Below are 25,351 nucleotides of genomic sequence, written 5' to 3'. Positions count from 1 at the left end.
CTCTTCTTCCCACACAGCTGGGAGCTCCCCTGGAGTCCATGTGCGCTTTCCCCGCCCTGCGGCTCCTTGTGATTCCCAGGTTCCAGAGCCCTAAGGGTCTGCCTTCTCAAGTGTCTGGTTAACTTGCATTCAAGACCTCTTGAACCCTCAAATCCCAACTAAGTAGGACCCCACAAAGCCAAATGTAAAATAAGGTAGGACAGCTCATATCTCTTACGTTCTAGTTTTGGTTTAGAGCAAGTGAGGAAACACGGCAGGAGTGAAAGCCAGGTGAGGTGGGTCCCTGGAAAGCACTGCTATGGGCACCTCGCTCCTCCTCTGCTCTGTCTCGGCCTCCTCTACTCGGGTCCTCCTGGACTCCCTCTGCTCACTTCGCCTGGGAGCTTATTGGTGATACAACTTCAAGGGTGCTAAACAAGCCGGCCTCCCTGCCAGGCCTGCCCTTAACAGCACAGAGGTTAAGAACATGCTCTGAAGACATGGCCTGTTGAGGATGTTCAAGGCCAAACACTGCTTAATCATGGGGACACGCTGCCTAGGACACAATTCCCTCCCTCAGAGGGCTTTTATAATTGCGTGGAGAAGACAGATCCATAAATAGCTGAGGTCACTTGGGAATCCCAAAAGGGTAGAGTAGCCAGTTCTTACTGTGAGGATTAGAGGAGAGTTCATGAGAGGATTCTATACATGATACGTGAACCAAACTGTTAAAGACAAACATAGTGGTTTTGGATCCATGAATCTAAATGGAAGATATTCCAAACCAGTTCAACTGTATAATCAAAGATGCAAAGGTGAAATAGTTGCCTGCTGTCATGAGGGAAGAGGATGGGGGCATGCAGAAATAAGGCCAGAGTAAGAAGGACCCCTGTACCTCAGACAAGGTGTTTGGTCTCACTGCATAAGCTATTGGGAGCCTTAAGAGTTTTATCAATAACCTCAGATAGGCAGATGACACCACCCTTAAGGAAGAAAGTGAAGAGGAACTAAAGAGCCTTCTTTGATGAAAGTGAAAGAGGAGTGAAAAAGCTGGCTTAAAACTCAACATTCAAAAACCTAAGATCATGGTGTCCGGTCCTACCACTTCATGGCAGATAGATGGGGAAACAATGCAATCAGTGACAGTTTATTTTCTTGGGCTCCAAAATCACTGCAGATGGTGACTACAGCCATGAAATTAAAAGATGCTCCTGGGAAGAAAAGCTACGACAAACCCAGACAGCATATTAAAAAGCAGAGACATTACTTTGCCAACATAGGTCTGTATGGTTTTTCCAGTAGTCATGTATGGATGTGAGACGTGGACCATAAAGAAGGCTAAGCACTGAAGAATTAGTGGTTTTGAACTGTGGTGTTGGAGAAGACTCTTGAGAGTCCCCTCCGACTGTAAGGTCAAACCAGTCAATCCTAAAAGGAATCAATTCTGAATATTCACTGGAAGGACTGAAGCTGAAGCTCCAATACTTTGGCCACCTGATGTGAAGAGCCAACTCATTGGAAAAGACCCTGATGCTGGGAAAGATTGAAGGCAGGAGGAGAAGGGGAAGACAGAGGATGAGACGGTTGGATGGCATCACTGACTGGATGGACCTGAGACCAGATCTGAAATTTTAAAGAATTTCTTTGGCAGCAGGGAGAACAACAGACTTGAAAGGGGAAGGAATAGGAACAAGGAGGCCAGCAAAGAGACCACAACGATGGATTCAGCAAGGAATGATGAAGACTGGCAGAATGGACGAGCACGCCCAAGAATTATACATGTTCACTGATGGGGAGTTGTGTAAGAAATTTCTGGCTTGGACGGCAGGAAGAATGAGCTAGAAAGAAGGCGGTGGAAGCAAGAGAAGCTCCCTAAACAGTTTGCGCTGGTAAGAGGCCTTCTGGGTGGTAGTTTCTGATAGGCACTTGTTATGTGGGATCTAGAGTTCTGGGGAGATATTCTGGGCAGGATGGTCATTTTGAAGATCTCGCCACAAAAATGGCAGTTGAAGTCACAGTATGGGAGAAGTCACAGGAGTGAAAAGAAGGCAAAGGCACTGTTCTAGGAGCCCCAGCACTTAGCCAGCAGCAGAACTACAAACAGGAAGTTAAAGAGGTGGAGCAGTTGTTTTTAAGTCAGCAGTGAGAGTGCCACAGAGTGGTCAGGTAAATGGGGGCTGAAGAGAAGCCAGTGGACATGGCAGTTAGGACACCAGTGACCAGAGGAATGCCTAAAAAAATCAGTAGCATGTTTTGCACATGGGATAATTAATACTAACACATTTCATACCACTGGAAGAAGGCAGAAGCAAGAGGGAAATGGAGTAACACTGAGAAGTGTTCTTTAGAAAGTAATACTTATTCGTAGCTCCATGCCTCCATCACTGCAGGGGAGCATACCTGCTGCTGCTACTAAGTCACTTCAGTCGTGTCCAACTCTGTGCGACCGCATGGACTGCAGCCCACCAGGCTCCCCCGTCCGTGGGATTCTCCAGGCAAGAACACTGGAGTGGGTTGCCATTTCCTTCTCCAATGCATGAAAGTGAAAAGTGAAAGTGAAGTCGCTCAGTCGTGTCCGACTCTTAGCGACCCCATGGACTGCAGCCTACCAGGCTCCTCCATCCATGGGATTTTCCAGGCAAGAGTACTGGAGTGGGGTGCCATTGCCTTCTCCGAGGGGAGCATACCTAACCAGCCTCCCAAACCCTGGCCTGCACTTTCCCCTCTGCTAAATCTCTGCTACTTGTAAACATCTCTCAGAAGTGTCCTCAACCTTCCCAGGAACTCAGGGTTGGCTTAACAGCACTGTTACAGCAACACTAATATAGCAGTAACTTTAGAGTTGATGCCACAATTCTGTTAAGCCGACTTGCTGGCTGGGAACTCTTTCCTCACACCGATCTGTGGTTCAGAACCACAGTGGGCTCCCTACTGCTCCCTCGAGTGCCTGGGATTGAGCTCTGTGTTTTATGGATGCTTAAGTATTATGTGGGCAAGATGTTTGTCTCTGAAAATATTCCTGAAAAGCATCATAGAGCCTAGTTTTTAAGTCAGTGTTGGCTTTGATAAGACGATTCCAGGGAAATGTTTGCCAACTAGGAAAGGAAAAAACATTCACCGAATCCTTTTTGCATTCAATTAAAAACACCATTTGGGTAACACACAGAGGCCCAGGAGAGAGTAACAGAAGGTGATCGAGGAAATGTATTTTCCAAGGAAATGATTCAGAGAAGGAGTATTAGCAATCAGTGGCAGAGGATTCTTATGTTATATAGATGAGCACTGAAATCAGCATCTGCTAGTCAGTGCCTATAATCCCAAAGGAATTTGCCTCTTTTAAAAGTAATTCTTAAATAGGTACTGAAGAAAATTCTGATGTACTCCTGAATCAAGGAGACTGAATGACATCAGTATTCAGTTTCACTTTAGTACGTGGTACAGTTAAGTTCTATTATTTTCTAACTCCCCGCTAAGAGACAGAACCCAGAGACAACGGTTCCCGACATTTCTTGAAACTCATGAGCCACGGGAAGACAACACATTCTGTTTAAGCTGCATTTAAACAGATGCCTGAATTTAAACAGATTCCCACCCTGCTTGGTCTTTGCCCGAGGCTCCTTTCCTGGACCCAGAGAAGGCTCCTCACAATACATGTCCCGAGCAGAGCCCTGCTCTGGTGGACTGCAGGAGCTGAGGTGTCCATCTTGGCAGCTTGTGGGGAAAATGGGGCTGAGCTACAAACAGTTGTACAAAGGGCCCACCAGCTGACAGCACTTGGGTCAGCAGGTCTCCCCTCGGCCTCACTGCACTGAACTGCAGGAGCGCCCGCTGCCCTGAGACAGCCAGGTGCAAGGAGCAGGGGCGTGGGGCCGACAGAAGATGTCTCTTCACACGAACTCCGGTTCAGAAGGGCGGGCTCCCATCTTCCCTGAGACAGTAAAGTATTCTGCCTAAAGATGGCGTTCGCTGTTGCAATGCTTTGCAGACAAAGGGGTTGAGAAGAAGCCACCAGCACTCTGCCTCTTGGTATTACAAGCCACATTTGCTCTAAAACACACAAATTTATACAACTGTTTTCACACAGTTTATTCAGAAGTTTAGAAGTTAAAATGTGGGCATCCCCCCAACCCCTGCCCCACCAAGAAAAATCATCCCATGCCACTTTCCAACATACAGACCATCGCCCTCCTGTTCTCATTACCCATGCTTACCACACACTCTTGCAAAACACATGGGGGTCAAGGCCCCAACTATTTGGTAATCCAAAGAAACTACACAGTTACACAAAAGACTCTCACTTCCTTTTCACCAGCAAACCATGAATCAAAGAATAAGGGGCAAACACATGATCTTCATCCAGAGTTAATATTTCCCTAAAATTCTTTTTCCTTCCTCTAAGTCATTAAAACCCAGAGGTTTCACTTACTACTGTCACTTTGATACTCTTTTAAAATTGTCCTGAATGGCTAAGCTAGGACATACTTTCCTTTCATAGCTGATGTTTACAACCTCAAGACTGGCAGGAAGCCGTCTCCCAGTTGTGACGTGGCTACGACACTCTGCAATATGCAAAGTTATCACATAGGTGCAAATGACGCTGAGGGAGTCATCAAAATTTTTTAAAGCAATAATGCATTAATACGGAGCCTCCACATTTTTCTGATGCAGCATAAGTTCTCTAAAGGTGGTGGCAGCTGTGAAAGAAAAGGCACTTCGTGCTAAAATTCAGAGGGTCTCTCTTCAGAGACCACCCCAGCAGAAAGGCCTGGTCAGCCCAGGCCTGCAGGTGACCCTTTAGGGTGGAGAGGACCATCCCTCAGGAAGGCATCTGCAAAGGAAAAATTTGTAATCATGATTCCAAGGCAAGATGGTTACTTGAAGTTGGGAGAGGAGAAACAGAGAATACAAATACGGCTGCACCAGGGACTGAGGCGTGAGCTATACAAGCGTCTGCAGGCGGGCTCTGCACTGCGTCTTGGGCTGGCTCCCTCCGCTGCAGGACGTCCTGGAGACACAACGGGAGCAGCACCTTAGCCAAGAGGGTTCCCGGCCGCCTGCTCCGCCCAGGCTCCCCCTGCTGTGTTCTCAGGAAGGCGCTGAGGTCCTGTTGGCAGCACTTTGCGTACTGCTGGTCCATGGCAATATCCAAGGGGATTTTCTGATACAGTCGTGAAGAGAAGGTGAGGATTTTCCATGTGATCTGAGCCTCCATGGTGATGCCCAGCAGGCTTTGGGCCTTCTAAGAGCAACGATGGATCAAGCTGGGCTCCTCCATCAACACTCAGAAAAGCAGCAGGAGTATTTTAGATGGGCAGGAGCAAATAAATCAAAATGGACTGAGAGTCTTTACCCTAGTACCATAAATAAAGTGCACCATGATTGGAGGCTATAAAAAGCCACTTGCCAGAGGCTGAGGTCTGGGGAGAAACCACCATAACCACCCATTCAGAATGGCGGATCATTTCCTTCAGCCAGCATGCTGGCTGCTGACGCTCTTTATTGCTTTATTTCCTTTAGTACTACGAACTTTTAGCCGTAAAGAAAAAAAATACTTGGTGGGCTTGACAGGAAGCATGTCACAGAAACCCAGAACTGGCTGATAATAAGTTTATGTTACAGTCTCAAAGTTGGATGATGGCTGTTTTTCTCCCTTCGTTCTGATGAACTTAGGAAAATTTGAGGTTTTTTTTAAAACATCAGATTGGCTCATGATACTTCTAAAGAACAGGACAGCTGTTCATGGCCAGCATAGTACAAACAGTTGTCTTTGTTCACCGGTCATCAGATGCCATGGAAGAGAATCCACTTACTATCACCATGTTCACCACGTTGGTGGGTTCCATAAACTTCCTGGAAACTCTTTCAAAAGAGTATGTGAGAAGAAAACCATAATGTTGTACAAAGAATTCTGCTCAATTTAGGATCCCTATTCAAGGAAAACTATTTTGCTGCTTTCATGTAGGAAGGTATCGCCCCCCGTGCAGTCAGGCCCTCAAAGCGCTTGTAGGTGTAATTGATGAAGACCCAGTCTTTGTTCTTGTAGTCTGTGTCAGGGTGATTACTTGTTGCCACTGGGAAAGAAACAGATGTCAGAGTTGATTCACAGCCTTACCCTGATGGACTACTCAGTACTGAAGACGTAACATTCTGGAGAACATTCTGCAGATTTTCTACATTTGCTTGCCTATGTTCCTTGAACCTCATATTTTTCACAATATTTTTAAAGTTTTATTTTCCCACTTCTGTCATTTCAGGTTACCTAACCTTTAATTTAATAAACAAGAGAGCAAATCTTTGTGGTTGAGCCGTCTAAATGTGGGCGTTTGTATTCACTTTCCATTTGGCAAGGTCTCACTTGCTGCCCAGCATTAACATTGGAAATATACTTACAAAGAGCCTGAAGAACTGAAGTTCCTCTCCATGTTCTCTACCCTGATTTGTAAACATCACACCCACATTTGGGGGACATAATGCACTGATAAGGCAGCTGAGGTGGTGGTGGTATTACCTGTTGGCTTAAGAATATCAGATTCTGGAAACTCATCAAAGTTTGAGGTATCATCAATGCTTTTGATTTCAATAGATATTGCAGCAGGTCTCTCTCTGCCAAGAACAGACATTCCAAAAATTACTATGGTTAGTAATCATACGGGTCACAACTAAAGTCCGGGAAAGACCCCTGATCTGACTGACAGGGAAACCCTGTCCACGGACAGGCAGCCTTTATTTCCTTTGAAAAGCTACGACCACTGACAGCCACACTAGCTGACTAAATCCAAACAAAATCGTGATGAAAAATATAACAATTATCCATAGCCAGGAAGAAAGACAAGAAAAATAAGGTGAAATTAAAATTCAAAGTTAGCATACTCCTGACAGCGTGCCCTGTCTGCTGAAAAGGGAAACTCAACCTCTACATGTCCCTTCGTGCAGGGCTCTGCCCTCTTCTACCAGAAGTGCCACCGAGTAGAGAGGCTAAAAGGCAAAGGTTACAAATCACAAGCATGCAAATTAGGGACAATTATGAAACAGATACAACTTCATCTTCTGTTTAGCAACCAGGGAATGCTGGCTACAGCGGTGTGGGCAGAACACTGACAGCGCTCTACGACCCACTCCCACGACAATTTCATGCTCCCCCGCCTCCCCCCCAACTCCTTTCTTCCTTCTCTACCCCCCAATAACAGCCTCCACCTGTGGGCACAGACTGTCCGGCTGGTGGCCCCCAACACTAGAGAGACTGGTGTGTCCGAGGTAAGAAGCAAGTGAAACACGATGCTCAGGCGGTCCTTTCACCATGGAATCCAAAGGTGTTTCACTCTGCAAACAACTGCTGGCTTCAACAAATCCTGTGGCACATGGCTGACAGGAAGTCCCAACTCCCAATCCTTAACGGGAATGAAAATCAGGACAAGACCCTGAATGAATTTCTAAGAAGCTCTCTTCCCATACTTGGCATGCCAGTAATGGCTTCTAAATTAGTATTAAGCAAGCTATAGACTCAAATTATCCTGAAAGCTTTTACATGGATATACCTGATATGTTCCCAGTCAACACCTTCAAAAAAAGAATTATTTTTGATTTCCTCAACTCCAGGGGCTCCAATTCTATGTTCCCATTCACAGCAGAATCTGGAAAAGAGAGGCTTTTCAGCACACCTCAAGCAGTCTCCTCAGAAAAAGAAAAGGAATAACCTCCCCCTTTTTAAAAAAAAAAAAAGAGAGAAATGGGAGGAAGCAGAGGGCAGACCTAGGAAATGATGAAATTTCTAAAAAAAAAAAAAAAAAAAAAGGATTCATTCATCTCAAAAGGCCTAGGTGGGGGACAGGGGAAATGTTCTCTGATACCTCAAAATTAGATCCTTGGCTTTCTCAGAAATAGGAACTTCTGGAGGAAAAGTCAAAGTTTCTTTCCAGTTCATCACCTTCTTATATGTCTCTTGAGGGGTCTCAGAACAGAAAGGTGGGTAGCCTGTAATGAAAAGGGAACTTCGGAGCTTTCATATCCCAGAACTCTTGAATCTGAGTGAGATTATTCCACTTAATTTGATTCTAAAAGAATTTTAATGATCCTACGTGTCCTTTCCTATGTGACATGGACAGGATTCCTACTCATCCCAGGAAACAACTAAACCAATTCTTCATTTCCCCCAAATCCAAAGTGAAGTTGTGCTTCTGACACCACTAGGGAGCCAGCTACTAGCTGGGGCTCAAGAGGAAGGACAGAAGCCGAGCTGTGGACACGGGGCTCCCTGGGCCCCAAGAGGGGAAAAAAAGGATGCGGCACTAAGAAATAACCCCTTCCAGGAACATCCTTATCTGGGAAAAGTGACCCCATGCCTGAGAACTGCAGGGGAGAGGGCAGTCACCGCGTGTCGCTCCACCTGCCCCCGGCACGGATCACATCCGCCTCCACACACACCCATCCCACGCTCTGGAGACAGCAGCCAGACGCTGCCACACCGTCATTTACATGGACTCGCTCTGGGCCACCACAGACGGGGCTCTCCTAGTGCTCAGGCATATGGCACCCCGCCAGACACGTCCCCTAAATACACAGATACACCAAGCAAGAGGGAGAGAGGTCAGAGCAGTCCATGCTTTGAAGGCTTTGAGAGAGAAGGGGGACAGCAAGTAAGAGTGCTTCTAATACTGCCCAGTGAAGGCTCTCTGAATACAGTGGGTGTTTAATAAATGCCAGTGAATGAAAGAGCTGCCAGATGGAGAGGATGGAAAAGTCAGAGAAAACCATGATAAATGATCAGCAAAGCCACGACAGGTGCCCATGAGCCCGAATACAGTGGGATTCATTCGATGACCCAGAGTTTTCTACCCAGGAAACTTCATAGTGAAAGACATGGGGGGAGAAGTGCTCACTTAGGTACCCCAACTGAAACAGCCTTATCAATGCATGGCTCCTTCCTTACCCCACAGAAAAAGTTCCCTGAAAGCACGCGACTTACCAATGAGCATTTCATACATGATCACCCCCAGCGACCACCAATCACAGAGCTTGTTGTACCCGGTCTGCATGAACACCTCAGGAGCAATGTAGTCAGGAGTGCCTACTGTGGAGAAGGCCTGAAACACGTACCACATGTCAGGGAGGCCTGGCAGGAAGGTGGACGCCCAGAGTTCTGTTCTAGAGACCAGAGGCTATGAGACCTCCTGGAGCTACCCACAGACTAAATAAGCAGGAAGGCCTCTCCACAGCACTTCCAAAATGAAAATAAAGCCTTGTCAGTGAAGTGAGAGGCCATTTACTCAAAGGCAGAGGTCAAAGGGATCTGTCAGGTATAATAGTACCATAACAGACTGAGTACCCAGTGTGTGTCAGGCTCTGATACTTTTATGCTTATGAGCCTATGACAAAACTCAGCAAAGAGGACTCTGTAGATAAAACTCTGACGCCCAAAATGGCTTTGCCTAAGGCCTCAGAACTAGTCAGGTGGTAGACCCCCGTATGGAAATTAAAGATAAAATTATAAACTATTGGTCAAAAGTTTACAAATATCTACTTACCAAACTGAAACATGTATGTAATAGTTCTTAGGCGGTTACTTCCTAAATTCAAATAAGCTACTCTCTCACACCAGGACTGCAATACCAGGCGAACTGCAGTCACGGCCTTCCTGTGCTCAGCGTTTGAGGGCTTCCCAGTGGGGAAAGCTCAGATCTAAGTGCTTTCCGTGTTATACAACTTGTAAAGTTAAAAGCCACAGCTGTGTGGTGTTTTAAAAAATATTATGAAACAGTGCAAATGTATAGGAAAAAAAAAAGGCACAGACAATACAACATCCACGTACCCATTACCTATATTAAAGAAAAGTTAATAACCTGTGATACTTTTCTCAGGTCATTTGTCTTTTTAAAAGAAACTATGTAAACAAGAAAAGTGAGACTCCTTCCCTCTTCACTGAAGTCATAACAACCTGAAGTTGCTGTGTTATGACTGTATAGAAATTTGCATAAATGACAAACTACTCCTTGCATATTTCAACTCTTAATAAGGGGTTTCATGCTGTGCTGTATTATTCTACAATACTACAACTTGCTTTTTCTCTTCCACATTATGACTTTGAGATTTACTCACGCGGCTCTTAGTTCACCCATTTCACCGCTGTGCGCTGCCGTGACATTATATAAGCGTCACAGTGGTTTTATCCATTCTTCTGTAAATGGACACTTATGCTGCTTCCAGTGTTTCATTCTAACAAGTAACACCTGAATAAACATTCCTGTAACACGTCCTGGGCACTGGGAGTATTGCTGGGTCTTCCATTATGAGCTTCTTCAACTCAATGAGACATCTTCCAGTTGTCCTCCAAGGTGGACAAGTTGTCCTCCTCTTTAAACATGCCCAGTGGGGATAGCTCTTAGCGATCCACTTTCACCAACACTTGGCTTTGCCAGACTTCAATTTTTTACCAATCTGATGAATATGAAATAGGATCTTGCTGTTTTCATTTGCAAGATCTCTAGTAAGGCTGAGTGCCTATTCATCTGTTAATCAGACATTCAGTTTTCTTTTTTTTTCGGTGAATTATTGTTCAGATCCTTTGACTATTAGCTTTTTTCCCAGTTGCATCACTTTTTATCATTGATTCATTGGAATTCTTTTTTAACTTTAAAAAAAACAAAACCTTTTTAGGCCTCACAGTTTGTGGAATCTTAGTTCCCCGACCAGGAATTGAACTCAGCCTGGCAGTGAAAGCTCAGAATCCTAACCACTGAACCGACATGGAATTCCATTCCTCTGATTTTAAAAAGTAATTTTGCCACAAGTCTCTCAAACTGAGATCTTAGTTTTGTTTTTGAGCTTTGTAAAAATGGTATCATTCTACATGCAATCTTCTCTTGCTACTTGATTTTTCCTCTATTTTGTTTTTAAATTTGAACCGTGTTGTCACATGTGGCCGTTGTTCAATTATTTTCACTGCTAAACAATATTCTATTCCAGAATGTAACCATTTTCCTGTTGATGGACACGGTTATTTCTAGTTTTCTGCTATTATGAAAATGCAATAAAACATTCTTATACATATCTCCTGGTTCAGAGGTGCAAGAGTTTCTCCAGGGCATCTGACTAAGGGTAGGTACGCACATGAACTGGAAGATGATTCCAAAGGAGTTTGGCCCATGTGGCTTGCCTCTTATTTTGCTTATATTTTTCAATATACAAATTATTCTTCTTTAAAGTAGTAAAATACACTTATTCCTTCACAATTTGTACTTAATTACCTGCATTATTTCTCAGTATGTTATTTAAGAAACTCTTCCTTACTGAAGTCATACACATATTGTCTTGTATTTTCTTCTAAAACTTGTAAAATTTTATTTTCCATCTATAATTTTTTTGTGTATATGATAAGGTATGAATTCATTTTTTCCATATGAGTAATTGTACATTGTTTTCTTTCAAATATGCATGTTAAATAACATATATGCCACTTTTTTAATCTTTCAAGTTTGAAATATGGATTGGGCTTTCCCCAAGAAGCATTAATGTTTTAATTCTAATTATAAAAGTTAAGAAACTATAGAAACTCTTCAAATTAGACTAAATATATTCCAGCAAAGCTGGATGTTAAGTAAATCCTATTTGTCCGAAGATTTCCATTATAAAACTGAGATCTCTTGCTACAAAAAAAAGAACTTCAAGATACTAAGGTATAATAAAAAATCCTGGAGTTACAGGATGCAGGCAACAGCAGGTTCCAAACTGCTGTAACGTGCTCACCTGGGAGCCAGAGCCCTCCCTGGGAGTCCATGCTCACTGCCCCACCTGTAAGTGCAGGTAAGCAGGGACCGCCCCCTGCCCAAACCTCTGTTTTCCAGGCGGATGTGTCCTCCAATTTCAAGCTCTTAATACCTAAAATCTGTACTATTTTTTTTCCTTTTGTTGTCTGAGTGTTGTTTACAGTGTCAACTGCAGCTGTGCTTAAAAAGTTTTGTTCATTGTTAAGAGTAATTTCAGATGTGTTGCAACTTACTATTTCATTTAGGATTTTAGGGGAAATAGCGATTTAATTTCTTTCTTAATCACTTCTGTAAATTTTACACTTTAAAAAATTAACTGACAAAGATTAGACGCATAGATGTACTTCAACTTTTACCTCTGTTTAATAAATAAATTAAGGTTGACTCATACCTTGTGGCTCAGTTGGTAAAGAATCCACCTGCAATACGGGAGCCCTTGGTTTGATCCCTGGGTTGGGTAGAGCCCCTGGAGAAGGGAAAGGCTACCCACTCCAGTATTCTGGCCTGGAGAATTCCATGGACTGTACGGACACAACTGAGCAACTTCCACTCATACCTACGTCCTAATCGGTTACTGGCCTAACAATCACCCAGGACCATACTGGCACTACAAATATTAGAATGGAATTTAAGCAGCCAAAGATGAAGGTAAAGCCTCCACTTGTTTTCTGTGATTTTCAACAGACTGAAAAGTAACAGGCTGGGTGAACAACTACTTATGTTAGGCTTACCCTAGAGCAATAAATTTATACTAAGCATTAACTTATATTAACCTTCCACTAGCAGAATGGGATCACTTACGAAAGGTCAAAAAAGCACAGGGTTAAATGGCCTTTTGAAGACTGACGGTAGCTTTATTTCCAAGTTATCAAAGGAGGTAAATATGAGGATGACCACTTCTGCTGTAGATAAAAAGGCAAGAACCTTAACCAGAGCATGAGAAACTAAGTTTATTCAAATTAAAGAATAGTAAATATTAAAGATCATTTAACTCCAAATGTAGAACTTGTGGAACCTCCTTCCTTATAGACCTATAAGGCATTCCTAGTAAGTTTGACATGACTCTCTGGTTTATGTCAAAGGGCATGAAGCTTCTCCGAGTATGAGGATAATTTAAGGTATTTAAGATTAATTACCCCCAAAATAAAAGTGGCCAAAGATTTAATCTTAGTTTGCTTTAAAAATTGTTTTTTAATCACAGAAGATTCCTTACCTTTTGTTACCTTCCAAAACACAGATAAATATCAGTCTCCCAGTAATGGAGGAGCCACTGTCTAAGAAACAGTTTCTTAGGTAGAGGGTCTCAACTTTGACTGCACAGCAGAATCACCCAGAGCCCTTTTAAAGAACCAGGTACCCAGACTATATACCCCAAACCAACTGCATCACAATCTCCTGGGGTGGGACCCAGACCAGACATCAGTATGTTCTGAAGTTTCCCAGGTGATTCTGGTGAGCAGCCAAGGCTAAGATCTATCGCTCTGTGACAGACAATAGAGGCATGTGAAAAGATTTGTTCCCAATGTTCCCTAATCCTTAACAACCTATGTAAACGGTGCTTCAACCACCTATAAAATTTAAACATTTATAGGTATACCAAACTTTAGTATCCCCAAATTAATGTTAGAAAAGATATCAAACATTAATCTCATTTACTATATTTCCAAAAATGTTTGGTTTAGGTTAATGCCTCTCCCAGGGCCCGGGTTTAACATAAAAATCATAATATTCAAAACATGGTCTTGAATGGACCTCAAATGAATCCGAAAAATGCAAGCCTTTCCTTTGATTCTTTCTTAATCCTAAGGCTTCCAACTTTCACATATGACTAACAGGTACTTACTAGCAACCTATTAAATGAATTATTAGAAATACCACAAAGAACCCTAATTCATTGTTTTACTAAGGACCCTGGCCAAAACATAGTATTTGGCAAACCTGCCAAGTTACAACTGTGTACACCAACAAGCAGAAATGCCACAATTTCTAGAAACACACACACATGATCCTCATTCCAAGTTAGTCAGTTTTCCATCCTTGCCATTCTTGCTTTCTAATGACCCACTGCCAGTTTAGCTTTACTATTTTCAATTTGCTATTGGGTTTCTTGCAAAGCCTAATATGTAGGGATATACAGTCCTATTACATCTGGTCAATAATTTTCCAATAACTAGACAATGGGATATGTGCATTGTCATTTATGAACCAATGAATCAGAATAAAAGTTTGCCTAGACAGAACATTTCAGTGGTAAATTTGCACTATTTAAATAAGTTCCACCATGTTACTGAGGTAATGCAATAATGTTATTTATTTTTAAGCTTACGGGGCATAATTTTATGTGTATATACACGAATTATTAAAGTAAGCCTTTCCCTTAAATTTCTCTCCAGTTTTTAATGACCAAGTTCTTCTTTCTGCAATAACATAGGAAAGGGTGGGGCAGGCGAACTAAGTGAATCACAAGTTTGAGAACCACAGCCTTGAAGTTCTGGGTAGATATTTGTACTTAGTTTCAGTTTGAGAGAACTCCAGAGGGAAAAGGTAGAGGAGGAAGGAAAGCAGCTGTCACCAATGTAAAAGGTCAGAATGAGGTCATCCACTGAAAATGTCATGACCAAAACAACCTCATTTTATATCTGCCCTCCTTCAAAATACAACTTTTGGTGCTACCAATGTGACAGGCCTCCCTTAAGGTAATTTAAAACAAGGAATAGGTAAGCTGCAAACATTTATCAAATGCAAATTTATGTGCATATTTCTAAACTGATTCATACTTGGTTTGTAGCATTTAAGAAGCCACAGATATTACTTACTAGCTGACGTCTATTTCTTTTCCAGGTTTCTGCTTTCCTTTTGGAATTCATGTTCTGAAAAGCTAAAAGTAGAGAAAACAAGTTCTAATAAGCAAAGTTCAGCAATGTTTACTACTTTTTTAGGCTCTGGTTCAAGGCACAGGAGACCCTCAAGTCTCGCTTTTCTCCCCACACACCAAGAACTCTGCATGATACATTTCCCACCAAATCCGTAAGCCCCAGTCAGAGGCGCTAAAGCATTGATTCAAAGCATCACGCATAGAGTTTTAAGCCACACTTCTCTGGAGATAATATGACCAGATAGGAGGACAGGCCTTAAACAGAATTACAAGGAACTGAATCAGAATCACAGGGAATTCAGTCTCATCAGAGAGAGGCGAAGGTCCTCAAGTGGACCTAAAACATGCACAACTTTTCAAATTACTATCAAATTTCCAAGAGTAGTAACTCTTACATAATCAGAGACTTCTGTATATATTATACACTACAGACATAGCTTCCCAAGGATGAACTGTAATTTTACTACATAGTTTCAATGGTTTGGGGCTTCCCTGGTGGCTCAGATGGTAAAAAATCTGCCCGCAATGCAGGAGACCTGGGTTCGATCCCCGGGTCGGGAAGATCCCCTGAAGAAGGGAATGGCAACCCACTCCAGTATTCTTATCTGGAGAAGTCCATGAACACAGGAGCCTGGTAGGTTACAGTCCATGGGGTCACAGAGAGTTGGACACGACTGAGCGACTAACCCTTTCACTTTCACTTTTCAACAGTCTGACAGAGCGAAAGTAACTTGCAAGCTTCTTCCTGCAGTGACAGAAAGAAGCACCAATGGTAAGTCTAACCTGGAGTTGTTCCCAGGATTTCTTCCTCTACTACTTTTGTTTGCCTGCTCCTTGTTCATCCCTTGTAGCCTTCTCAGGAGAGCTCCAAAGAATGCTTGTTGGGACATCTGCCTTAACCCATTTGGTGGCCTTCATCTTCTCTCACCACACAGTACAAATCACAGGCAAACCTGTGAGGTATTTTTATTCTCGAAAGACTTGAACTGTGAGAATCTCCTACTCCATCCTGCATATTCTGGTTACCAGGGGGAATAAGCTCTTCCAGGGATAAAAAGGCTACCATCACTGTTAACACTTACTGAAATCACTGGGGAGGCTGTGGTTCAGATTCCTATAAAATTCTGTCCTGTGTGCTTTTTTCAGCCCTGTGCAAAGGCCAAAGTCAGAAAGCTTCACATGGCCCTATGGAGAGGAAACAAGGGAAAGAACAGATGAACGTTCACAGATGTGGAAGACAACATTATCCTCTCCAGCTCCGTGCATTACCCATTACGGCTCCACAACCAAAGGATGCTGCTGCTGCTTTTATTATGGGGAGAAATATATACTAGCAAATGAATTAAAGATCACTCCAAATCCTATTATACAAATATTATATGTTTTGGGTGTATCCACAGTATCTAATTTTACCTCTTAAACTACCTCAATCAATATTCTGTGTTTCTTCAAAATTGTTTTTAACATCTATATAATAATCAAATGACTCAGTACATCATTTTCTACCTATCCCCACAATGCTACTTAATCCAATCTCAAGTCATGTGGATTACAATAAGCATCCCACTGCCAGAGAGGGCCCGTGTTCCCAACCCTAGTCAGGCATGATACAGAGGATGGTCTTTATAAAAGGCTGTTTGAGCAAGTCTTTATTCACATAGCTTTTTCTCCACTTGAATTATTTCACTGGGATAAATTCCAAGGAGTAAACTATTCCAAAGACAAAGGGAATCTACTTCATTGTACAGTTCTTGGTAAGTGTTGCCATACTGTATTCCAATCATAAGTCTTTGACTTCATCATTCTCTTGAAAGAAAACTCACACCTCCTATGAGCCAGGCACCATGCTTTTAAATGTGTTGTCTCATTTATAATTCTTAAGCCACCTTTCATAGACTCAGAGTCATTAAACGGCTTGCTGGTGAAATGGCAGCACCAAAGCCAGAAGTCAAAGCTCTTTCTCTCCAGACCAGGATTATTTAACCCGTCTTCAACCCCTGATCTCATCTAGAAAATGCATATCATGGTATCTTCCTGGCACAAATGGTGAGAATTAAGGCTTGTAAGGCTCCTTTCCTGGTTCTCTAAGGTAGAAGAGGGTGTTCTAGGGGTGGTGAGATTTTCCACTGCGGGACATTTGGCCCACACCAAAAAGTCCTTGGTATTTAGTTCTGTCTAAAATGGATGTTTTGGGGAGGGTATGGGGAGGGAGGAGGGTTCAGGATGGGGAACACAGGTATACCTGTGGCGGATTCATTTCGATATTTGGCAAAACTAACACAATATTGTAAAGTTTAAAAATAAAATAAAAAGAAAATTAAAAAAAATAAAATTAAAATTAAAAAAATAAATAAATAAAATGGATGTTTTGGATTGGACCAAATTTCAAGGAACTTTTGTCATGAACCAAATGGCTATAGTCAGGACCAAATGTCCACCTACCAAAATTTTAGGTAGATAAGGAGGTAAAACCAAAACTAGGGGAGCAACTCTTGCTGCTGGGAGCAACTCTATACTGCTCAAGGTCACACAATCAGAAGTGATGTGGCCAAGGACTGAGCCCTGGTGACCTCCCCATCTGTGGTCTTTGGTCCCTAACATATAAACATCCCAGGGTACAAGGCTACAGAAGCCTTGCTTAAGAGTAGCTTTCTGTGTTGTTTTGGTTTTTTCAATCTCATTACGTTTGGCTCTGTGTGTGTGTGTGTGTGTGTGTGTGTGTGTATACACACGCAGGCACAAGCATAAAAGGTAAACTACCAAAGATGGCTTTGAGCCTACTAACCTGCTAGTTCCCTTTTAGATTTGCAAATAACCTGTTCTACAAGCCAAGGAAGTGTTTCACAGTTTTAATTACATGTTTTACCTAGACAACTCCAGAACAGTCTTAAAAAACAGTGCCTGGAGCAAATGCTGTTCAAACCTCGATTTTCAGAGAACTCGGTAGCACTTCTCAGTATACAGCAGGAACTCAAAATGTCTACATTTTCACTTTTACAACCAATATAGCTAAACACATAAATGAGCCCTCTTCTACAAGTCTGGGCTGACATATTGTAGAGAGCATGTCTGCACCAAACAGGTGTCCCCAGTCCTCCTCAGCTAGACTGAGTCCCCAGCTCTTGGCCTTCAGTATGTTTGCCGGCCTTGAACACAGACTTAGCCTCCAGTGAAGCCAGCACTAAGGCACTGGGTACAGGACCAAGGCATCTGAACCCAAGACAACACAGAGCAGAGCTGCTACTTTATTAAAATATATCTGAGCTTAAGGACAGAAAAATAATCTCATACACGTTACCATTTTACTATTCACTTTGAGGACGCTAACTGTACATAAACTGGCACAGAGAGAAAGCTACTGAAGCTATTACACTAAAACAGTTGTTACTGGGACTCCCCTGGTGGTCCAGTGGTTAAGAGCCTGCCTACTAACGCAGGGGACACGAGCTCGATCCCTGGTCAGGGAGGATTCCACACGTCACGGCGCAGCTAAGCCCGTGTGCCACAGCTGCTAGGCCTGCATGCTGCAGCTGCTGAAGCCCACCCGCATGGAGCCTGCGCTCCGCAAGGGGAGACGCCACACATCCCACAGGTTCCGCAAGAGGAGCCACCACAGGGAGACGCCCACACAGCCCAAGTGGAGAACAGACTCCACTTGCTGCAGTTAGAGAAAGCCCAAGCACCCAGCACGGCCAAAACTACTCTATTTATTTAAATAAAAAATAACAATAAAAAAATATTTTGAACAATGACATTATATTTTTCTTCTTTATAGCTCTCTGTATTATTAAAATTTTCCACTATGTTTGTATATTATTCTTCTAATGAAGGAAAAAACTATTAACCAGAAGAAATTACTGGACAAAACTACTCTCAAAACAGAAAGATTAAGGTTTTCAAAGTAGACTAAAACTGCAGATTTTTTCCAAAGACTGTTATCAAAAGACAGTAAGAAAGGAAAATACCCTATGAATTAAATTTACTTTCCTACTTAAAAGAATTCAATCTAGAAAACAATTCTATGTACCAGAACACAACAATCTAGAATTTTAAAGCTGGAAGGAACTTTGGAGCATTTCGCAATCCATATATTCACTTCATAGATGAGTCAGGTCCAGACGGTGGAGTAACTTGTCAAGCAGCATCAACAACACAGCAGCACAGGGATTCTCCTCTGATTTGCTGAGAGTTAAGAATCAGGCAACTCAGTTCATGTGCATGTCTAAAGCTAACTACAAAGAGGCCATCAGGGAAGCTGAGCAGGACTCCGCTTTACGCGCAGGGCACAGGGTCTGGAAGCTGAGCTTTGTGACAGCTTTCTGTTGCTGTCGCCGTAATTCCTAGTTCTAGGCTGGGATCCTCAGCAGAGGGGTTCTTGACAGGGGATGCGTTAGTGTAGTTAATCATATGAGAAGATGATCATCTTTGGCTTCACTACAAAATAACTTAAATCAATTTTATGCTTAATAATTTTTCAAAATGTTCTTTAAGAGGAAAATTAAAATTATGGAATTCATAAGCCGTTCTTACCTTAAAAAAAAGGAAGAAAATACACCAGGGAGCTCACAGCTCCCCTACTGTGATTACGACAAGTCGCGCAGGGGTTAAGGCAGAGGCTGCTCAGACAGGTAGAGACACGCTGGTCAGCCTGCACGCCTCACAGTACCTTGCTGTCCAGGAGAAGGTTGTCTGGTTTGATGTCTCTGTGGATGAAGCCAAGTTGGTGAATAGAGTCAATGGCTAATACTGTCTCTGCTATATAAAACTGAGTCTCCTCTTCTGTCAGCGTGTCTTTTTTCATCAACAGGGTCATCATGTCCCCTGGAAACAAGAAGGTACAAAGTACACACACGTACACACACAAACACACAAAACAATATGAGTAACAGCCAGTTTTCAGATATGTCCTCCCTACCTGCCACCATAAGGCGGTGCTAAATAGGCCTCTGCTGTGTCCCAGAGATGACCTACTATGGGTGGAAATGCCCAACATGAGCAGAAATGGTAAGCAGTTTCTAACACTTAAAAGCTAAAATTCACAGCCACAGATGGCAAAACACTTTCACTAAGCTAACTGATGCTGACCCCTGAGCAATGATTTCCACTTTACTTTGGAGAGAGAAAAGAAATTTCTCCCACACTAAAATAATAAACCAATCAATCAATAAATTTGCTTAAGACAATTTTTTGGACTGGGGAAAGAGCTACTTTACTTTCACTTGGCACAAATACCTACCAACTTCTCTAAGGCATTTCCACATTCTAACAATGGCTGTACTACAGTTATTAAACAGGCTAAGTAAAGTCAAAGTCACTCAGTCGTGTCCAACTCTTTGTGATGCCATGGACTATACAGTCCATGGAATTCTCTAGGCCAGAATACTGGAGTGGGTAGCCCATCCCTTCTTCAGCTGATCTTCCCAACCCAGGAATCGAACCAGGGTCTCCTGCATTGCAGGTGGATTCTTTACCAACTGAGCTATCAGGGAAGCCTAAACAAAAATGTAAAAATCTGGGGAGGCTGTAAACAAGCTTTCCACTGTCTATTCACAGAACACTAGAACATATATAAAAAAGTAGGATTTAGGTAGCAAAGTGTTAGTCAACAAAAGCTGTTGTAAATATGAACAGTAAATGCTACAGACTAGGATTTGTAATAACTGCCTCCCAAACGTGCATGGTGAACACCTCCCAAGACGAGTGGGGTTTTTTCTCCAGTGCTTATTTGTGGGTACAAAATGCTTTATGCAACTTTTACAACACAATGTCAGTATTTTAGTAGGAAAGTAACTTCGTTAGTTTTCTGCAAAGTCAAAATTTAAGTATTTCTGCTTAATACCATCAACATACAATGGTGAAAAAAAGATTCTGATCCAATTCAACAGTCAGACGAAAGCAAAGCAAATATGAATAAGCAGTTTAAAGGTAAAAGAAACAGGAAAGATTCAGTTCACATTGCACAGAAAGCCATTTATGTTAGAAAATGGAAAAGAGACAGAAACCTCGGATTTTAATAGTGTGTCATGCTGCTTATTTCTAACTTTTACCCTTGGGCAAAAATTAAGGCACTTATTAAGATGCTCCCAAAACTTGAAAAACATGATTTCCTAATCACTCCTGGCAGCCACACATTCAATCTGGAGGCACATCAGTGGGGCCAGCTCTGAGGTACCCGAGTGGCCGTAGCGCAGTGGCCCAGGAGAGCAGCCAGTGGCCTCACCTGTGCAAGTGCGCCCATATGATCAGAGCGCTCAAGCCAGAGGGTCTGGGCCGTGCAGGCCAGCCCTACCAAGTGCAAAGAGCAGGGTCCAGGGGACACGGAAAGCTACGGAAGACGGTGCACGTAAGGCTTGCAGAGACGCACGTCAAGGGGCTGGCTGGTTCCTGAGCTGGTTCTTACTCCTATTTAACAACTGACATCTAAACGTTAAAAAGTTTCTCCTCATTCTGTCATATAGATTCTTTTCTAACCTTCATCAGCTGTTAATAAAAAGTACTGATGACCCTAGATCTAACTAAAGGTTGTCACCAGATCAAATATTATGCCACAATTAGATTAGCTTTGGTATAAAAGCAAAAAAAGAGAAAGTTTTCTCTCTTTTTTTTTTCTACCAGTGTGCTCACACTTTATCTGCTCACTGGGAAACAGACTGTGTTCCCCAGAACAGACGCATGTTCTATTCTGGGTTTACTTTGGAGCTGTCTTACAAGATGTACATGCCAAGTTACCAAAAACTTTAAATTTCAGAAATAAGAAACAGATTGTGACTACTAATATATGTAATGAGAAATTCATTCTTTATAAGTTACAGGGGGGAAAAAGTTGAAGCAAAGAATGTAATAGCTTCAATCTTGTCACTTGGGTAAACAGACTGACAGGAGGACAGGCAAAGCTCCTAGTTTATTTCTATATATTTAAAAAGAAAATAAATATCCGTCTGAAATCCTGAGAATGAATGAGAAGGTTACTTTTATGGCCCTAAAGCTGTAGAAAGGTACTCAGCACAGAGAAACTACTGACCTCCTTTACAGACCTAAAAAGATACAGAAAGCAACTTTGTGAGCACGGTTAAAAGTAGAGAGGAGGGTTAATCCATGTAAGAGAGAAACCACAAAACAAAAAGGAAAAATGACCTTTCATCGTCAAGTAATTACCTCCAGGCAGGAACTCCATGATTAGGTAGAGGTTTAGCTTATCCTGAAAACTATAGAACATTTTCACAACCCACAAACTGTCTGCCTCCACTAGAATGTCACGCTCCGCACGAATGTGGCCAACCTGGAGGTACACGCATTGGATTAATGACAAGCCTTGCTCTGCTTTATCAGACTGCATATTTGCTTAAACAATTTAAATACTGTTGAGTATTAAATTGTGATGATGCAAAAGATACAGCTTATGCTTAGGCAAACCTACGAACTCAAAATTGACAACATTTGACTTGAAGGTATTCGGTAATGAAAACCTGAGTGATGAAAGGCTTGAAAATGGCAAAAATCAACGGCTTTAATGCAAATGGAAACTTTAACAGTGCTATAACGTGAACCTCTGATTAGTTAAAATTACCATTCTTTTCGTATCTTTTTGTTCTAATAATTCTTTTTTGATAAAAGTCCCCAACATGAGACTCTAAGCAAATCCTGTCTCAGGTCTTCAGAGACATCTGTGAAGACGGCGCCTTGACAGTCCCCGATGCTGTGATGCCACAGTACGTGCTCACAGCTGTGCTCACAGGAGGCACTCAGTTCTGACTGAACTGAAACATGACAACAGCTAAGAAGAGTTGTAGATTCATTTATGACACTGCCAGTTTTCTATTTTTACTGAAATATTTAGCTAGGGAGACCAAGCTAGGACAAAGATTTGGGAGGATTACTTTATTAATTTATTATTATCAAGTTGACTTCATCTACATTAAATATACAATAATAATCAAAACACTGCTGCATATCACCAAGTCCCACCCCTTTTCTTCTTGTATAAGTGCTGTTAAGTTGCAAGACTGGGTTGAATCAGATCTAAATTTATTACGACTCAGGCTGATCCTTGAGTAGAGGTTTTTATTTTAACATGTGCTCCAGGCTGGGACCTCCTACAATGTTTGGAGGTGAAGATATACCAAGTTCACAAACTGGCACTTCTACTGGCAAACTCAGCCCCTGGTGGTGGTTTTGTTTGATAGGATGTTCTGCGTGCTTGTCTTAATGGATGTCTTCAGCAAAGCCAGGTGCGCTCTATTCCATTCGGACACAGACCCCAGAGCTTTCTCTCCTGTCTTACACCTAACCTGCCTCATCTTTCCGTGCTCACTCCTATGGGCCTAAAACTCCTACTGAGTTTTCAGTTTCTACTAAAACTGTTTTCAAGGAAATTTTTAAGTAACTTCAGTGTTTTAGAAATTTCACATTTTTACATCTCTACTTATGGCATGAGGGTGGGAAAAATAGAAGAAGGTAACAGTGATAAGGAATGGGGCCATAAAACTAGGATGAAGCCCAGTGAAGATCTGAGGAAATGCTCACGCCACTTGCTGGCTCTGCCCCAGTCAGTTACCACACAAAGACTGCACGAAGCTGACTTCCCCCACCTGTTCCCTTGGCTCCTGTGAAGGCCTCTGCCTACTGCAGGGACACACGGAAAGGACAAGCGTGACCACTGCTGCCTGTCACTCACCTTAGAGGGCAGGACAGTAACAGCAACATTCACGGTTTGTCACAGGGAAAGCTGCAGGCATGGTGGCCACACCCTGCCCTTTTCTCCTGGGGCTGAGACAGCAAGTCAAGAACTCAAGGTCTAGGGGTGGAGTCGGGCGACTTTACGGGAGGGTGGGCTCTGGATTCCCTTTCCCCTGCTCCATAAACACTGAGTGGGGTGGGGATTATGTGCCAGCTGTGACCCAGGGCACTAGGAGAGCAGAGGGAACAGTCTTTGGGTCCATCCTACCTCTACACAGGCATCACAACCCGGGGCTGTCCTTTCGCACAGGAAGAGAAATGGGAAGAGACTAGCTAAACACTGGTCTCTTATGCTCTAAAATTCATTTTCCAGGTAGCAGAAACTTCCATCTTGTGAGAGAGAATAACAACCAGAACTCTAAATGGGTAGCTGTAATTCCTGCTCAGTTTCATAAAAGCAAGTAAGATTTTTTCCTCTGGAGAGGGCACCTATACCTACAAGAAGTCAGGCTCTGAATCTGTACTTTGTCAGCCCCACTCAGAAGTGATGGATTTGCCCCACAAAGCTGCTGCCTGCTTCCTCAAGACAGCTGCCCCAGGTCATGTCTGTGGCCGGAAATTAACTGGACCATGCTGAGATCAACCCTAGGGAGCTGAGTCCATCAGCTACAATGGCGCTAACAATTTAAGTTAATTCATTTAAAATCCTAATTTGAACAGACACTTCCTTTATCTTCACGTAGAAAGTCTTTAGAAACTGATTTTGAAGAAGGTACAGTACTTGACAGAATGCCTTTAAACAGCATGTTTGGATCATCCTGTTACCACCTGTTACCTCTATGAAGGATTAGTAAGTGGAAGTTATGATGTGCACTTCTCTTTACAATTTTACCCTACTATTCATTTGATAAAGAAATACTTTGAGTCTTGATTAAAACTACAGGAAATATATCTTGTAAAAATAAAATTTACTTGTGACATACAAACTATATGGACTAATCAATACAGCTTCACATTCTCCTTTTCAAGATGAACTGAAGCTCTTACAGTGTCAATACCCTTATCGCACTGATTTTTAGATACATTAATAAGGCTGGTGTGCATTTTGAATAAGGTTGGTGTTAACATATAATGTCTGAACATCTACTGCCAAGGTATTTGCTACTTCTGACCAAAATTCCTGGGAGTCTAAAGCTTCTGGGTAACATAGGAAAATTAAAGAGAAAATTAAAATCCCAAATTTTGAGCTAGCACTGAAATGAAGGGCAGAAAAGCCTTGGTGATTATAGCTCCTCTCAAGCGGCTGGAAGGATTGGGTGTGGGGCCAGCCTCCATCCTGGCTCTGGGGTTCTCTATCTGGAGCTCTCCTTTCCAGGGGGGTCTCTCTGCCCTCCTGTAGCAAGTGGTATTTTACAGGATATTTGCAGGCATTGCCCACTACAATCTGTTCTGCTAAATTAAATCAGATTTATAGAAAATCTGCCTTCTCACTTTTAATATATACTGTCTAATATTTAAAATCATACTTATTCTGCATAAAGTACTGGATGCAGCTTATACATCTATTTGCAAAGTAGATTTGAAGTTTTAGAAAATATTCTTAATCATTAAATGAGTCTGCACTGCTGTGAAACCTTCATTATATTTTTTCAAATTCATTCCCAAAGAAGACTGGCCTCTCTTACGTAGTGAGAAGCCACTCAGAAGATCCAAACTGGGTTTGCGTGAATTTACAGAATGAAGCATGTTAAGACCTATTTTAGATAAAACTCCAAATTCTAGTTCCTAAGTCTCAGTTCCAAGGTACAATACACCACTTTCCTCAACATTCTGTAAGGAACATGCTACCCCAGTAAGTACAACCTCAGAAAACTGCTCCTAATGACAAGGACAGCTTGTGATCAACTGCGAAACACAAATAGCAGATGTTTCTCTAGTAGATTTTCAACTTTAAAAAGACTGCACATAATGTCTTAGGCATTATTTGTACGTAAAATATATGTAACTGCTTCTACTGTGGGGGAGGCGAGAAAGAAAAGCAATATTATATGACAGGGCTAAA

The 25,351-nt window shown here is 42.3% G+C and overlaps 1 protein-coding gene across 10 annotated transcripts in view; it reads right to left on the bottom strand.

The window, feature by feature from the left end:
• Nucleotides 1-3,168: 3,168 nt before the first annotated feature.
• STK38 (serine/threonine kinase 38) overlaps nucleotides 3,169-25,351 on the bottom strand; it is a 42,569-nt gene continuing 20,386 nt past the window's right edge. For 5 of the 10 annotated variants that reach the window (XM_044930700.2, XM_044930714.2, XM_044930696.2 and 2 more), the window contains 9 exons: nucleotides 21,769-21,892; nucleotides 19,280-19,434; nucleotides 15,696-15,798; nucleotides 14,555-14,616; nucleotides 8,942-9,059; nucleotides 7,827-7,950; nucleotides 7,515-7,610; nucleotides 6,488-6,582; nucleotides 3,169-4,026 (listed from right to left, as the gene is read on the bottom strand). In XM_044930700.2, the coding sequence (XP_044786635.1) occupies nucleotides 3,527-4,026; nucleotides 6,488-6,582; nucleotides 7,515-7,610; nucleotides 7,827-7,950; nucleotides 8,942-9,059; nucleotides 14,555-14,616; nucleotides 15,696-15,798; nucleotides 19,280-19,434; nucleotides 21,769-21,892 (1,377 nt within the window). In that variant the 3' untranslated portion in view covers nucleotides 3,169-3,526. The other 5 variants (XM_025270862.3, XM_044930706.2, XM_044930728.2 and 2 more) reach the window with 5 other exon arrangements.

The sequence above is a fragment of the Bubalus bubalis genome, chromosome 2 (genome assembly GCF_019923935.1).
Source record: "Bubalus bubalis isolate 160015118507 breed Murrah chromosome 2, NDDB_SH_1, whole genome shotgun sequence".
Classification (NCBI taxonomy): domain Eukaryota; kingdom Metazoa; phylum Chordata; class Mammalia; order Artiodactyla; family Bovidae; genus Bubalus; species Bubalus bubalis.
Note: the sequence above shows the minus strand (reverse complement) of the source record. Positions and strands in the feature narration are given on the sequence as shown.